General features: G+C 52.6%; 4 protein-coding genes across 4 annotated transcripts; 3 read left to right on the forward strand and 1 right to left on the reverse strand.

Moving 5' to 3' along the window:
- Positions 1-810: 810 nt before the first annotated feature.
- Positions 811-2,826, forward strand: CkaCkLH20_04366 (calcium/calmodulin-dependent protein kinase type 1B; the record flags this gene model as incomplete). Its single annotated transcript, XM_038887085.1, has 3 exons — positions 811-1,122; positions 1,175-1,390; positions 1,444-2,826. The coding sequence occupies 3 exons, from the start codon at positions 811-813 to the stop codon at positions 2,824-2,826; spliced, it is 1,911 nt and encodes a 636-aa protein (XP_038747789.1).
- Positions 2,827-3,256: 430 nt separating this feature from the next.
- Positions 3,257-6,173, reverse strand: CkaCkLH20_04367 (putative tetratricopeptide; the record flags this gene model as incomplete). Its single annotated transcript, XM_038887086.1, has 4 exons — positions 3,257-4,352; positions 4,406-5,593; positions 5,644-6,022; positions 6,089-6,173. 4 exons carry the CDS (start codon positions 6,171-6,173, stop codon positions 3,257-3,259), a joined length of 2,748 nt encoding a protein of 915 aa, XP_038747790.1.
- A 615-nt stretch (positions 6,174-6,788) lies between these two features.
- CkaCkLH20_04368 (copper amine oxidase 1) lies at positions 6,789-9,093 on the forward strand (the record flags this gene model as incomplete). Its single annotated transcript, XM_038887087.1, has 5 exons — positions 6,789-7,135; positions 7,202-7,904; positions 7,959-8,153; positions 8,217-8,866; positions 8,931-9,093. 5 exons carry the CDS (start codon positions 6,789-6,791, stop codon positions 9,091-9,093), a joined length of 2,058 nt encoding a protein of 685 aa, XP_038747791.1.
- Positions 9,094-11,663: 2,570 nt separating this feature from the next.
- On the forward strand, positions 11,664-13,595 carry CkaCkLH20_04369 (MFS transporter; the record flags this gene model as incomplete). The annotated part of the gene is made up of 7 exons (XM_038887088.1): positions 11,664-11,733; positions 11,783-11,853; positions 11,915-11,985; positions 12,039-12,330; positions 12,382-13,137; positions 13,191-13,295; positions 13,356-13,595. 7 exons carry the CDS (start codon positions 11,664-11,666, stop codon positions 13,593-13,595), a joined length of 1,605 nt encoding a protein of 534 aa, XP_038747792.1.
- Positions 13,596-13,842: the final 247 nt, after the last annotated feature.

The raw sequence follows: 13,842 nt of genomic DNA on the forward strand, positions 1-13,842 counted from the left end.
ATTCAGCTGCTACAGCATATTTTTTTTAAATCCGAATTGTGGAAAACTTCGTCACAGTCCGGGCAACTCTGGAAAGTCTTCATGTTCTGTCTTACGTAGACGCTCTCTCATCAAACAGCCATGCTCTCCCGAGACACCCCAGATTACCTCACCCGCATCTTACTGGAATGATCAAGAGTCTTACCAACTTCCCAGTTAGAAAACCAGTGCCATAACGCCAGTGGAACGTACCATAGTAGTTGACCTATAGACATCAGACCACCCTACTGTCTTCTTACTATGATTCTGATGGCGGCTGAGAGGTCTCCGTGCCTAACTGTCCAGTCTCATAGCACATATCGCATCACATTCACGCGCAAACATCGCCATGCCTAGTTGCGTCGGGCCACATGATTAAAAATAGTTTCAGCGAGACCGACAAGCTCAAAGCGATGACAGATTCGCAACGACCATTCCCTGGATGGTGAAGTTTCCAGCCATAAGATCCTTGCGAGGTGTGTCTGTCTGAGCGCCACGCCAAATGCGCACTGTTGCGAGTAACAGATCACCTTCAAAGGCATTAAACGACATGTTGAAATACAGTGCAAATTCTGAAGAGTTTCATCGGGGCTGCCACACGTCATGAACTCTATTCGCCGACTCTAATATGACCTCCTCATTCTCACCTTCAATTTCTTCCCCTCGCACACATCTCTTGATCGGTCAGAGTCGCGTACGGCCGCGACAGGATGTGTTCTGTTTCTCCCCCTTGAAGGGCACCGCAGATGCTCTCATTTCTCCCAGTCGACGGCGACTGCGCTCAACCGCAACATGGACGCAACGTTCACTGACGACACCGTGCAGCTCGTGAAGAGGACCGAGCTGCCGGTCAGGATCGGACCCGACGAGACCGTCATCCATGCGAGCGCCGACGGTGGACCGGTCAAGGAAGAGCACTGGAAGAGTGAATCGTACCTGGGCAGCGGCGGAGTCGGGCTGGTCTTCCGTGAGAAGTGCATCGTGGGTCCGTCCTTTGGACAGCTGAGAGCAGTCAAGGAGATACCACGGCCCAGGAACAGGAATGATGACGATGTGGATATCGTGAACGAGCTCAAGGGGCTTTTAGTCTTTTCCCAGCCAGAGGTAAGACTTCCTCGCACTTGAAGGCCTGCGCGGATGCTGACTTTATTCGCAGTATGAAGCATATTTTGTTAGAACACTGGGATGGTATCAAATTCCTTCGAAAGTGTTCGTCGCCATGGAATTCCTGCCGCAAGGCAATCTGCACGCACACTTGATGAACCAAGGCCCTATTCCTGAGAACCACGGGAAACTCATCATCCGCCAAGTCCTCCGTGGATTGGCCTACATCCATCAGTTCGGCCTGGCTCATCGAGGGCTGAAGCCATCGGTACGATCTTCCTCTAGGCTAAGCTCGTTGACAGTTCTACTAACGCCGCATAGAACCTACTCATCCGCACTCAGCCGCCAGGTGGCGAGTGGTGGGTGAAGATTGCCGACTTCGGGATTAGCAAGCGACCCAAACGCACCATCAGCATGTCTATTGCTGTTGGAGACACTATCGGGTTCATGGCCCCGGAAGTTATAGGTCTTTCTTCCACGACAGATGATCTATCACCCGACATCGCAGCCCAGAAGGCCGACATGTGGGCTGCCGGAGAGACCCTCCATTTCATACTCACATGTGCTCATTCCTTCGGTGAAGGCCTCGAGGCCCTTCGGGAATATGCTCGGGATGCTCGATCTTTTCCAAATGAAAGGCTCCAGGGCCTAGGACTGCCGACCTCCTGCGTCACGTTCATCCAAGACCTGATGTGTTCTCACCCGAAACTACGTCCCGACGCCGAGCAAGCCCTCGATCACGTTTGGGCGCGAATGCCCAATCACTACGCAACATCCTTCTCTAGGGTTGCTTGCACGATCCGATGCCGAGGATTGGAAGCACCATCCGTCGTGTTCTCCCACACTGGGGAGCGTCTTCTTGTGGTCTCGCCAGAGAAGTTGTACCTCATCGAGTCTGCGAATGGCAATGTCATCAAAAGCTACGAGTCGTCCGAAAGAACATTCGCATCCGCTGCGATCTCCCCCGACGACAAATTCTTCATGGTGCTGGAGGACTCGGGTCGGCTCAGCCGATTTGACGCCAAGAAGTTAAAACTCCTCGAACAACGAGGCCCGTTCGGCAAGATGCCTGCCGGAGACTGCTTCGTGACGTACTCCCACGACGGGCGCTGCGTCGCGACTGCGCACACTGGCAACTTCGTCATCTGGAAGCTGAAGGGAGCTGCCTTACCAACGGCTGGTACGTGGCGGACAGGCAACTTCACGGTCAGGTCCATGCAGTTCACATCAGATGACAAGAATATCGTCCTAGCATTAGACAGGGCAGTCCATATCATGCCGCTTACGCCGGGCATCAACGGTGCTGGGTACAGGAGGGAGGAGGAGATGATCAATTACCCCGTCATAGGACCCGTGTCCGCCGTTGCTACCAACGGCCTCGATTACATGCATTGCGACGTCAACCACATCTACCTTTGGCGAGACGGCGCTCAGTGCTGGCGACGACAGTACTATCACTCAGTCCCTTTCCAAGACGCTGTCTATTCCCCGTCCGGCGCGACAGTTGCGACAACAGATGTTAGGGGAGGCGCCACGCTGTGGCGGGTGAGGAGTATGGGTGAGGTAGGATGTCTTAAGTTTCCGGAGGAGGGTGTTGCTCGAGTGGCAGTTTCACCACCGATGGGCAAGTACATTGCCATGGGTTTAATGGATCAAAAAGGACCAAGGGTTGTTGTGCGGGAGATTCTCAGTTATGTACCATGAGAGAACATCGAGTCAGCAGTTCGAACTCTGGATCGTGCCTCCAGCGAGGACAAAAAGAAACTGTGTTGCCTCATGCCTGAATCGAACAGGCGATCTCCTCATTACTAGTGAGGCGCTATACCACTTAGCCAATGAGGCGTCTAACAGCTTATGGTAAACGTCGAGCCTGTGAGAGCTCATGTCGGATCGCGATGGCGAGATTGTGCGTGTGTCCCACTAAGGGCAGGGGCTCACTATGGGTCATCTCAGGGTTGCTTGGTTTTGGTGCAGTGGATCTGTGATGACGGACAACGATGGGCCTTCAGATATTTAGCAAATGCCGTAAAACTAGAAAGAAATCGGACCAGACGATATGAACATGTCTTGAAATTTTTGGTGGCTCAGTTCGAATGGGTTGCAAGTTGACATTCTATTTGATCTGTATTTTTGTCTATGCTCGTGTCCAAGGGCCAAGCCGCCGCAGAGCTGGGGCTGCGGGGACGATTGTATCGAGAAGTGTTTCCCAGTTGTCAGTGCGGTAGATGCTTGCACTCCAGGAGCCTCCTTGTGTGATGTGGTCGACGACATCTTTACGCATCCAGAAAGTGGCCGTCCTGGTGTCCGTGACGAACTTGAAAGCTGTGACGAGGTGAATGCCCTTTTCTCGGAAGTTGGCCGCAGTGTCAGACGCATCTCCCTCCTCATCTTCCAGAAGAAGTTTCCGAAGGTCAGGCTGCGAGGCGTCAACCTTGGAATCGTCTACAAATGCCAGCGCGAAATGCATGACTCGACGTTGATATTCATGGAACTTGGGGAAGGTGATGGTGCACTCAATAATCTCCTCCGCTGGAACCAGCGTATGCTCGGGAACGATGACGCCGAAAGGCAATAGCCGGCGCCAGAGGCTGAGCAGTGTGGTGAACTCAGCCCTCCAAGGGCTCAGGCTCATCTTGCGCTGCGCATATTTCGTCAGGCTTTCCGGGTGCATAACGATTTCTCGAGGCGCGCGGGCAGTCGTCGTAATGTTGCCTTCGCAGACGGCGGACAGGATCCCCGAGAGCCAGTGCGCCGGGTATCCGACTTCGTGCATCCGGTTGACGATCCGCAGGAAGGCCGTCAAATTGAGCGGAGCGTGAACTGGGCGATCACTCCACGTAGGGCGAGGGTAAGGAAGGCATATCTTGAGAAGATGGCCGTAGAGCCAGTGTTCCAGACTAGATCGAGGCATCATCCTGTTCGAAGGAATCCGCTTTGTTCCAGAACGGGCCCAGACGAAGTAGTTCTCGGCCATGAATGTATTGCCCATTAACATCTTCATGAAGTCTTCGGGGACCGCAGGTGCATTAGCGTCCTTTTCGCGGACAAGCCCAAAGTGGTCTGAGACTTGCTTGGTGTCAGACATGAGCATGTACTCTGCGAGGAAATGATCGTGGCTGTCGAACATCGGAGGGTTGAGCAGGTTATTGAATCTCAGGTTAGAGGGTCGGTCCTCGCGAAGGACCGGTCCTCCGTACAATAGCGCGGCAAGTGGACCGCCGATGTAATCCCTGGGAAGTTAGCTTTCCAGCCCAGCCGGCCTTGACATCGTGATGTAACTTACGGGATGTTGCTCATGTGAATGCGATCGTACTGGCGGGGGAATTTGGTAGCGTCTAGCCCGTCCGGGCTGCTTGGCTTCTGCAAGCGATGCTCCAACTTATTGTATCGAATGCGGTCCAGCACGTCTGCCATTTCCCCAGAAATCACCTCAATATCCATGCGGTCGGTGAGTGACATTGTCGCGACACACAGGTAGTCGAAGAACTCCTCAAGGCTCTTGATCACATCATTCTTCTCTGCGTCCTTGACAGGAATCGACAGGTTGTGAATCAAGCTCGTGGGATCCCAGTCCAGTGTTGGGAGGAGCTCGTAGCTGGGTGCGCTGGGGTCGACTTCTTCGTGTCGCCTTGGTTCGTAGTCCATATCGAGGACCGTGGGATTCGTCTTCCAGTTAGCATCGATATGCTGCTCCAAGTTCTTCTTCGCTTCGGGGGCGCCGGAACGGAATGCCTCCAGCAGCGCGCCCAGCTCTGGCTCCCGGCGGCCGATGAAGACGTCGTTCGCAAAGACCACTCCGAATTCTTTGAAATCTCGCTGTCTTTCCTCGATTTCCTTCTGTTTGTCAACAGGATCCTCGCCAAACACCTTCTTCTTTTGCTCATCTGTCTTGTGAAAGTTGGCCAGCAGAGGTGCTCGGATCTTTTTGGGAGCGTACTGCTCACCAAGATCCTCAGTCCACTGCTTCAGCTTACGAATGACCTGGGCCCTGGTATCCTCAGGAACATAAATGAGACCCAGGACATCGCCGCCCTCCTCCAACCTGTCGATCAAAGTCCTGATGTGCTCCATCAGCTTCATGAGAACGAACGGCGGGATGAAAGCCGACGAGTAGACATAAGCCATGCACGTGAGCGCGTCCTCGATCCGCGGGAGTCTCTTGGCCTTGAGGATGATGTACTGGAAAATCATGTCGAACATGACGAGGGTCCTCGCAAGCGCCGCGGGATTGATATCGAGGATGGTGAAGTGCACTCTCCCGAATGACTGCTTGTCAACTCCGGGCCCTTGCTGGCGCATCATCTCGGTGAGACCCAGGTGGGCGATTGATGCAAATAAGTGACGAGCATCACCGCTACCGCAGAGAAGGAAAGATATATCATCCTTCGGCCCGACCGCGGACATGAGTGATGCATCAAACAGAGGTTCGGCCAAATCGTGGCCCATGGCGTAATACTCAGGAGCATCTTGCCTGTGGTACTGGTCAGTGTGGTCGTAGCGTTCGAGGCAAGGGAGGCAAACAGAGAGCCTTTGTACCGAGTGACTCGGTCCAACGTCTGCTTGCGCAGCTTGTCTTCGTCTGGTGCAGATTCCAAGAGCTTCTTCATGCCCTCCAGAGAGGCGCGCAGGCTATCGCTTGGTGCATCGCGGCTGAGATACTTTACGGCGTCCTCTGCGCTGTCGAGAGAATTGGAGTGCAGGTGGCACTTCACCATCCGGGTGTACAACTTCTGCTTCTTGGGTTCATCATCAGATTCTGAAGCAGTAAGGGACAACGCCTTTTCGATGTTCTTCAGAGAAGCCGAATAATCGCCCTGTTCGAACTTGATGGCCGAGATGTTGGACCACGGTGCGGGGTCTTCAGGGGCTAGCGACGCCGCTTCATTGTATGCCTTCTCCGCTACAAGGGGCTGTCAACATGGGATGGATGCGAGGTGTAGGTAGGGTCAATGGCTCGAAGACGGACCTTCAGCAAAGTTTCCCTTTCGATAAAAGTCATTGCCGCGTTCTCTAGCCGCGGCTGAGTCGGGTGATGCACTTGTAGACGCCATTTCGGAGGGTGCTCAGGCGTCGCGTCGCGTCACTTTGGAGAGTTCAATCGGTGTCGAGTTTCGCCCGAATTCTGCGCTTTTCCGCGTTGAGAAACTCTGACCCTAGCAAGGTGATGCATCGAACGGCGCAGGCCATTGACAATTTGACCCTTGAGTCTCTCTCTTTCTTAGTCATCATGTCGTCAGTCACTGCAGACGCAAGCCAGACGAAGCTTCATGATCACTTGCTCTAGAAGTTCATCTTTCTCCTGATAGATAGCCATAAGATGACTCAATTCTTTTGGTCCGCGGGCACCGGGAACCCTTGAAAGCCACCAAGGCCATAAGATGCCGATAAGCTCCTCGCGATGCCGCGTGTGACCCGGCAGACCTCATCATCTCCACTGTCCCTTGATTGAGATCCAGAGATATGATTGGCGGGTCGACCTGCCTGAAAGAGGTAAACGCTAGCATCTTGTACGACTTGACAGGATGAAGCCGTCTGAATTTCGCGGTGCGCAATGTGTTCCGTCTGCAGGTGATGTATAAAAGACGTCTGAAAAATGCAGATTCAGTTATTACCTCGGGTTTTCTTGGTGAAATACTTGCAACTTTCTTTGCTTGCTAAGCTTCAACATGTCTTCTGGATTGTCTTATGCGCACCCGCTCTCGCCCCTCAGCATCGACGAGACTACTTTAGCCTCGGATGTCATTAGAGGCTTGCACCCAAACACCATTCTTCACTTCCGTGTCATTTATTTGAGAGAGCCGGACAAGGCAGACTTGATCAGGTTCCTGGATCTTGAGCATGCTGGACAATTGACTCCGGAGACGCCGAGGCCGCCTCGCCTTGCTTCTGTGCACTATGTTGCCGTCGCCGATATGAAAGAGCCTCAATCCATAGAGGCCATCGTCGACTTGGGTAAACGTGAGCGTACATGGCAGAAAATCGTGCAGACGGATGTACATCCCAGCTTCACTCTGTGCGTGTCCCATGGTTCACTTGTCTGATGTGATCCTTGCCAGGCATAGGCTGACGTATTCCACAGGCATGAACTCCAAGAGACAGTGAGAATCTGCCAGGAGTCATCTTTGCTCAAGTCCAAGATCGAGGCATTGTCACTTCCTGAAGGATTCGAAGCTGTGATTGAGCCCTGGCCGTACGGCGGTCTCGACACTCACGATGAAAACCGGCGATACTTCCAGGCCCTAGTGTTTGCAATTGACACCCGGAAGAAGAATCCGGATGCAAACTTCTACAGCTACCCTCTCCCCCGTATCCCGGTGGTAGATTGGGTCAACCAAGAGGTTGTTCGCATCGACGAGCTGGCCACCGGAGGCGAATATGACTCTCATCTCCCCCAGCCCCGACAGAAGGGTGTCATCGACCATTGCCAACCTTCGGAATATGTTCCCGAGCTTCTTGACACGAAAATGCGGCAAGATTTGAGGGAACTCAACGTTCTCCAGCCGAATGGTCCCAGCTTTAGCGTCAAGGACGAGAGTTTGGTCGAGTGGCAGAAATGGAGGATGCGCGTCAGTTTCAACCCGCGGGAGGGCGCCGTTATCCATGACGTTCTGTACGATGGGAGAAGCGTACTCTATCGTCTGTCTATCAGCGACATGACGGTTCCGTATGCCGACCCTCGCAGCCCATTCCACCGCAAGCAGGCTTTTGACTTTGGTGATGGAGGAATTGGGCATTGTGCCAATAACCTTGAACTCGGATGCGATTGTCTCGGAGTCATCAAGGTAAGTCACCATTATGTCGGCAAACATGAAGGCTTTTCAGCTCACTGATTGTAGTATTTCGATGGTGTTCTGAATCGGCCTGACGGATCAGCTCACGTTTCGAACAACGTCATCTGCCTCCATGAGCAGGACAACGGCATTGGTTGGAAGCACACAAACTGGAGAACTAACCGGGCTGTTGTGACTCGTCGACGAGAACTTGTAATTCAGTTCATTTTGACGGTGGCCAACTACGAATACGTTTTCAACGTGAGTCCAAAACTTTCAACTCTCAATGACTGCGCAGATCATTTCACTGATGTTTCGTGCAAGTACAAATTCGACCAAGCTGGAGGGATCACAGTCGAAACTCGTGCCACTGGAATCTTGTCTGCCGTGAACATTGATGCCGGCAAAACAGCACCCTGGGGTAACATAGTTTCGCCTGGGGTCCTTGCCCAGAACCATCAGCACATCTTTTGTGTGCGAATCGATCCAGCCATTGATGGTCACGAAAACACTCTTATTCAGCAGGAATCACTCCCCGTCCAGATGGATGTCAGGACCAACCCCAACGGCAACGCATACAACGTCCAGGAAACGCAAATCACCACTTCTATTGGCCTTGATGCTGCCCCTCACAATGCCCGACTATTCAAGATTCAAAATCTCAGCAAGAAGAACCCCGTCAGCGGAAAGCCGGTTGGATACAAAATCGTTCCTCCACCCACCCAGCTTCTACTGGCAGATCCGCGAAGTCGCCAGGCACAGAGAGCGCTTTTCGCCCAGCATCATATGTGGGTGACAAAGTACAAGGACGACGAACTTTACGCCGGCGGTCGATACACGCTTCAAAGTACTATTGAGGAAGAAGGCGTGGCGGACGCAGCTGCGCGATGTGACGACGTCTTGCAGAGCGATATCGTCATCTGGAGTGTGTTCGGTCTCACGCACAATCCTAGAGTTGAAGACTGGCCCGTGATGTAAGTTACACGCCTCACAATTTTCCTCTTGTAAGAATCGCCTATTGACTGACCTCCTTCATAGGCCCGTGGAGACCATTCAGCTGCATATAAACCCCGTTGATTTCTTTACTTCCAATCCAGCCCTAGATGTTCCTTCAAATCGCAATCTGACGTCAAAGTATGCGGGTGACAAGACCGAATTGCCTGTAAACGCAAAGGAATCGGGATCATCTTGCTGCAACTGATCATCAGGGTCATCTGGTTTTCAAGGGGGTCTCCGTGCTCTGGTCAATCTGCCGGTTTTCATAGTCTGGGTCCATTAAAACTTCCATTAAATGAAATCATTATGATCATTATCGTGGAGGCTCGCTAGAAGACTGCGAGCTCAACGCCCCGACTACGCGCGGCGTTCTCAATGTCAAACGTATCCGTGCCCTCTTTCCACGCCTCCTCGAGAACTTCGTCAACCATTTTCATGGCATGGAAAGAATCCTTTCTGAGAAAGGAACCCCGAACGTCGTCCAAAACTTGTTTCCACTCCGGATGCGCAACAAGTAGTGGTACTTCTAAGCTAGCTATGACCAGAGGATAAATCAATCCGTTGTGAACAAGAAGGTGGTGATTCGCCGGCATTTCGACCGCTCGGAATAGGGAGTATATGGATGCCATGAGACGGCACATGATAAGTTCCGTTGGTGGTGATAATAGCTCATCTGCCGCATCAGTCTTGACCCTCTTCCGCCTCTCGATCCTTCTTGCATCCAAGACTGCCGTGTATCGCCAGCAGTCCCAGAGAATGCATTGGGCATGTACACCCATCTCGCCCGGCCATGCCCAGAGGCGGGCTTCTATGTCTTTCCGCTCACTGTCCACAAGGTCAGCCAGGATATCTAGGAATGACCTCGGTAGCCCCGAGACCACCTCTACGCCGCCCAATCTACCTCCTTCCCAGCTGTCTTGCAACTTTCTTAATTGGCGCCAGACACCCATGCTCGGACTGATCCTTCCAATTACGGAGGTCTGCAAATCCATTACTGATAAGACCTCAATAGAGTGACGTGTTGCGAAGTCATGGTCGGCAGAAGGCACCAGCATGTGTAGTTTCGTGTCCAAGTGGTAAAGGTCTGCCATCAACTGAAGGTACATGGTCCAGGGTCGCGCTTGTAGTAACTGGGTGGCCAAAGTTAGTTCGTCCCGTTCAAAATGCGGTCAGCTGCTCAATATGAATACTATGGCAACGTGTGCAGCAGTGATGGGGCTTGAAGCTTGATAATGCTTACACATAGAGTGCATAGGAGAATGCCGGCAGACATCGTCGAGACATCTAACGAGCCATGCCGACCTTCCAGTTCCGCTCGGAATGTTTGCAAGGCATGGTCCACATGCTCCATGGCAGTTACAGAAAAGCCGCCGTCTAGGTATGCCTGGATCGCAGTGCAGACAACAAAAAAGGCTTGGCTTCTCTTTGCCATGTCTTCAAAGTGTGACTGGAGCCAATTGTGACTCTCTGTCGTATACAGTCGATGCAAGCCGGCGGAGAGGACTCGAGGTACAAGTCAGTATCTTCGGAACGAGATCACGGGGTTGCAGCTACTTACACTTCTTGAAGAGCTGCCGTTTTGGGTCATTGTTTGCGCTGGGGGATGGCGCCGAGGGAGAAACAACCCCAGACTCGGAGGCGGAGCCGGCCTGCGTCATGACTTCGGCTCCGGGTGGGCCGGGGCTATCTGTGCTCGGCAAATGGTTTGAGAGATTGCTTGCTTCGGAGCTCGTGCTGCAAAGAGTAACGTCAGGGATAGCAGCACCAGCAAAGCGACCGCGCGAGGCTATGCCGTTGGTCCATTTCAGAGGTGTGTTGTAGCCTTCGCACTGGATCCCGCGGTGTTGACATGCCCGGCAATCTGGACGGGTCTCGTCACACTTCCGCTTCCGCCGCTTGCAGTTGGAGCAACCTCCCCTGGAACGAACCATGGTTGGCAGATCGCTCTTGTTGAGTGGACACTGATGCCGCGGGCGGTGGGCGTACTCGTATTCTTGGACTGATCCCGTACGTTGCTTTCTTCGGTGGACTGGAGACACCCGATGACCGGTGGGAGTATCTATCCAAGATGCAGGGCAGGATCTTTTAGGAGATAAGCTATTCCGAAGAGGCAGAAGAAACCGAGGCGCATATATATACCGGAAGGGGCATGGCTCGGACTCTCGATCCAGGGGCCAAAGCACGCCTGTTGCACGTTGATAAAATGCGGGGAGGCATACGCTAAGACGAATAAAGTTCCCGGTTGTCATGCTGAAGCTGCTTGGAAACGGGGCTTGATGGGGTTTCTGACAAGCTGCTGCAGGGATGGCCGGTGAACTTGTGAAGGGGTGTGGTATCAAGGTTGCGATGTTCACGCGGCGGCTATCCAAACATATCTCCAAACCACGCGGGAACGCAGCCCAACCCCGGTATCAAATGCAACAGAGCCAAATGATTGTATGGTGTTATCTTGCATTTTGACAGGCTGTGAGAGCTGGGCTGCGGATGATCGCCAATTGGAGTCTAACATGCCCAAAGGGGGTAAACCCGGACGCATGGCTTATCGCCGCACAAGCCAGAAGTGATGGGATGTGAGAAGTCGGTAGTTGCAACTACACAAGCAGGTTTGTTCAAGATATATCGAAAGGTTTCCTGCCTGCTTTCACGATGCTGTTCTGGCCTCTCACGACTCAACAATAGGCTAGGCTGGTCCCTAGTATCAAAACATTCGACTCACACTGGAAATTCCAGCGGTTTTCTATCTTATCGTGACTTTTCTCAAGACCAGACCATCATATGGATGTCTCCGCATCGGCAGGTGCTCCCAGCACCACTCTTCCACCTGGAACCGTTCAATTGATAAGCTGTAAGACAAATTCTTCGTCCTCGCTGGCTTCATGTTGACCAAAACTTAGATGAACAAGCCACAGAATCATCCAGTTTCATTCTTTCGCCCGTCCCGTCTTCGGACCCGAACGACCCCCTGGTACGTCGATTTAAATGCCGGGCAACGCATCTTGTTACTTGGCTGATGACCTTGAACTCAGAACTGGAGCAAATGGCGCAAATACCTCAACTACAGTCTGGCTATGGGGGTGACCGTTGCTGCTTTTACCAAGTAAGTTCGGGCCCTGCGTCTGAGACTGCAAGACATCTGACGTCGAGATGCAGTCTTTCAATCCAGACCGTGTTTTGGCAGCAAATGACTGTCGACTTGAACGTTACCATCGATCAACTCAGCCATGCCCAGTCAGCTCAACTCGCAGGCCTTGCTACTGGATGCATATTTTTCATCCCGTTCACGATCAAATATGGCCGAAGACTCACGTACTTAGCCTCAACGGCAGTGTTGGCTGCCGCAGCATGGTGGACATCTTCGATGCACTCATACGCTGAGTTGATCGTCACGGCCGTCATCACTGGACTTGCCGGTGCGATCAACGAGACTGCTGTGCAGATGACGGTGAGTTCGTCGCAATACTCCAGCGATGAGTCTCTCTGACACGTATCCAAGATTGCCGACATCTTTTTCGTGCACCAGCGAGGTTCCGCAAACGGTCTATACTTCATGGCGGTAATGGTTGGAAGTTTCCTCACCCCTTTGGCAGCTGGCTCCCAGGCTGTTGCTCAAGGATGGAGATGGTCTTACTATGCTCTGTCAATCGCCCTCACGGTCCTCTTCGTAATGTTCGTCTTCTTGTACGAGGAGACAAAATACGTGCCTGTCACGGTCGGTGAACGTCAAGCTTTCGAGTCAGGGACTCCCGAGTTCGAAAACGACCTTACGAAGACCAAGAGCATGGAGAAGAACGGACTCGAACTGAACTACACACAGTCGAATATCACGCCCAGCTTGCCTTTGAACACCTACCGCGAACGAATGCGTCTTGTGACTCCAACCTCCGAGTCCCTTGTACGAGTCTTCGTCCTGCCACTCCACGTCATCACCCTCCCGCACGTCATGTTTACCGCCTTGCAATTCGCTTCGGGGGTTTGCTGGTTGGTGCTCTTCATGTCGGTTGTCTCAGTCGTGTTTTCCGCACCGCCGTACAATTTCGACACGGCATCCATTGGTTACATGACCCTTGGTCCGTTCGTTGGAAATATCTTTGGCAGTCTCTACGGCGGTCCATTTGCAGACTGGGCGGTGCTGCGCTTGGCCAAAAGGAATGGTGGGCTTTTCGAGCCTGAGATGCGACTCTACCCCCTTTTCTTGCCTGTAATCACCATGGCTGGCGGAATTGTCATGTTTGGAGTCACAGCAGACAGGGTAAGCTCAGTCTGGGGTAAACTCTATCCATAACACAATACTGACAGAGACAGGGGATGCATTGGATCTACCCCAGCATTGGTGGCGCGTTCTTCGCGTTCGGTCTTGGTGCCAATGGAGATATCACCTTCACTCTTCTCATTGACACTTACAGAGAGGTAACGTGATTCCCTTTCATGTAATCTAAGTTGCTTTCAGTGCTGACTCTTCTATCACAGCTCACCGCCGAGGCTTTCGTCGGCGTGGCGTTCATCCGCAACGCAGTCAGCGTTGGTGTGCCGTCCGCTCTAGTCCCTTGGATGTCAAACATGGGTCTTAGTAACATGTACATCCTCAGCGGCGCTATATCTCTCGTTATTGGACTGTTGTATGTCCCGATGATCATCTGGGGCAAACGGATTCGGACCGCCCTGGCCCCTCGGTACTGGCGGCTGGTGGAGAAGCGTATGAAGATCTAGCTTGCACAAAAATTGCCATGTTCGGTTAGATAGATGTGCGAAGAAGGACACTTGCATTTTTCCTGCTGGACCCTTGTTTATCTTTTGGGTGTGTTCTTTCAGTCTCTGAGGGCAAGGTGCTTCAACTTGGTCCAATCTTGCGATAGTACATGTATGTCTATTTCATACCTCCATCCCCTACGTTTAGCTGTGTCAAAATCCATCCTTGTATCAAAGCCTCTCTGCCGGCTTACCGGGGAAGTTCGTG

This window comes from Colletotrichum karsti (assembly GCF_011947395.1).
Source record: "Colletotrichum karsti strain CkLH20 chromosome Unknown Scaffold11, whole genome shotgun sequence".
NCBI lineage: Eukaryota > Fungi > Ascomycota > Sordariomycetes > Glomerellales > Glomerellaceae > Colletotrichum > Colletotrichum karsti.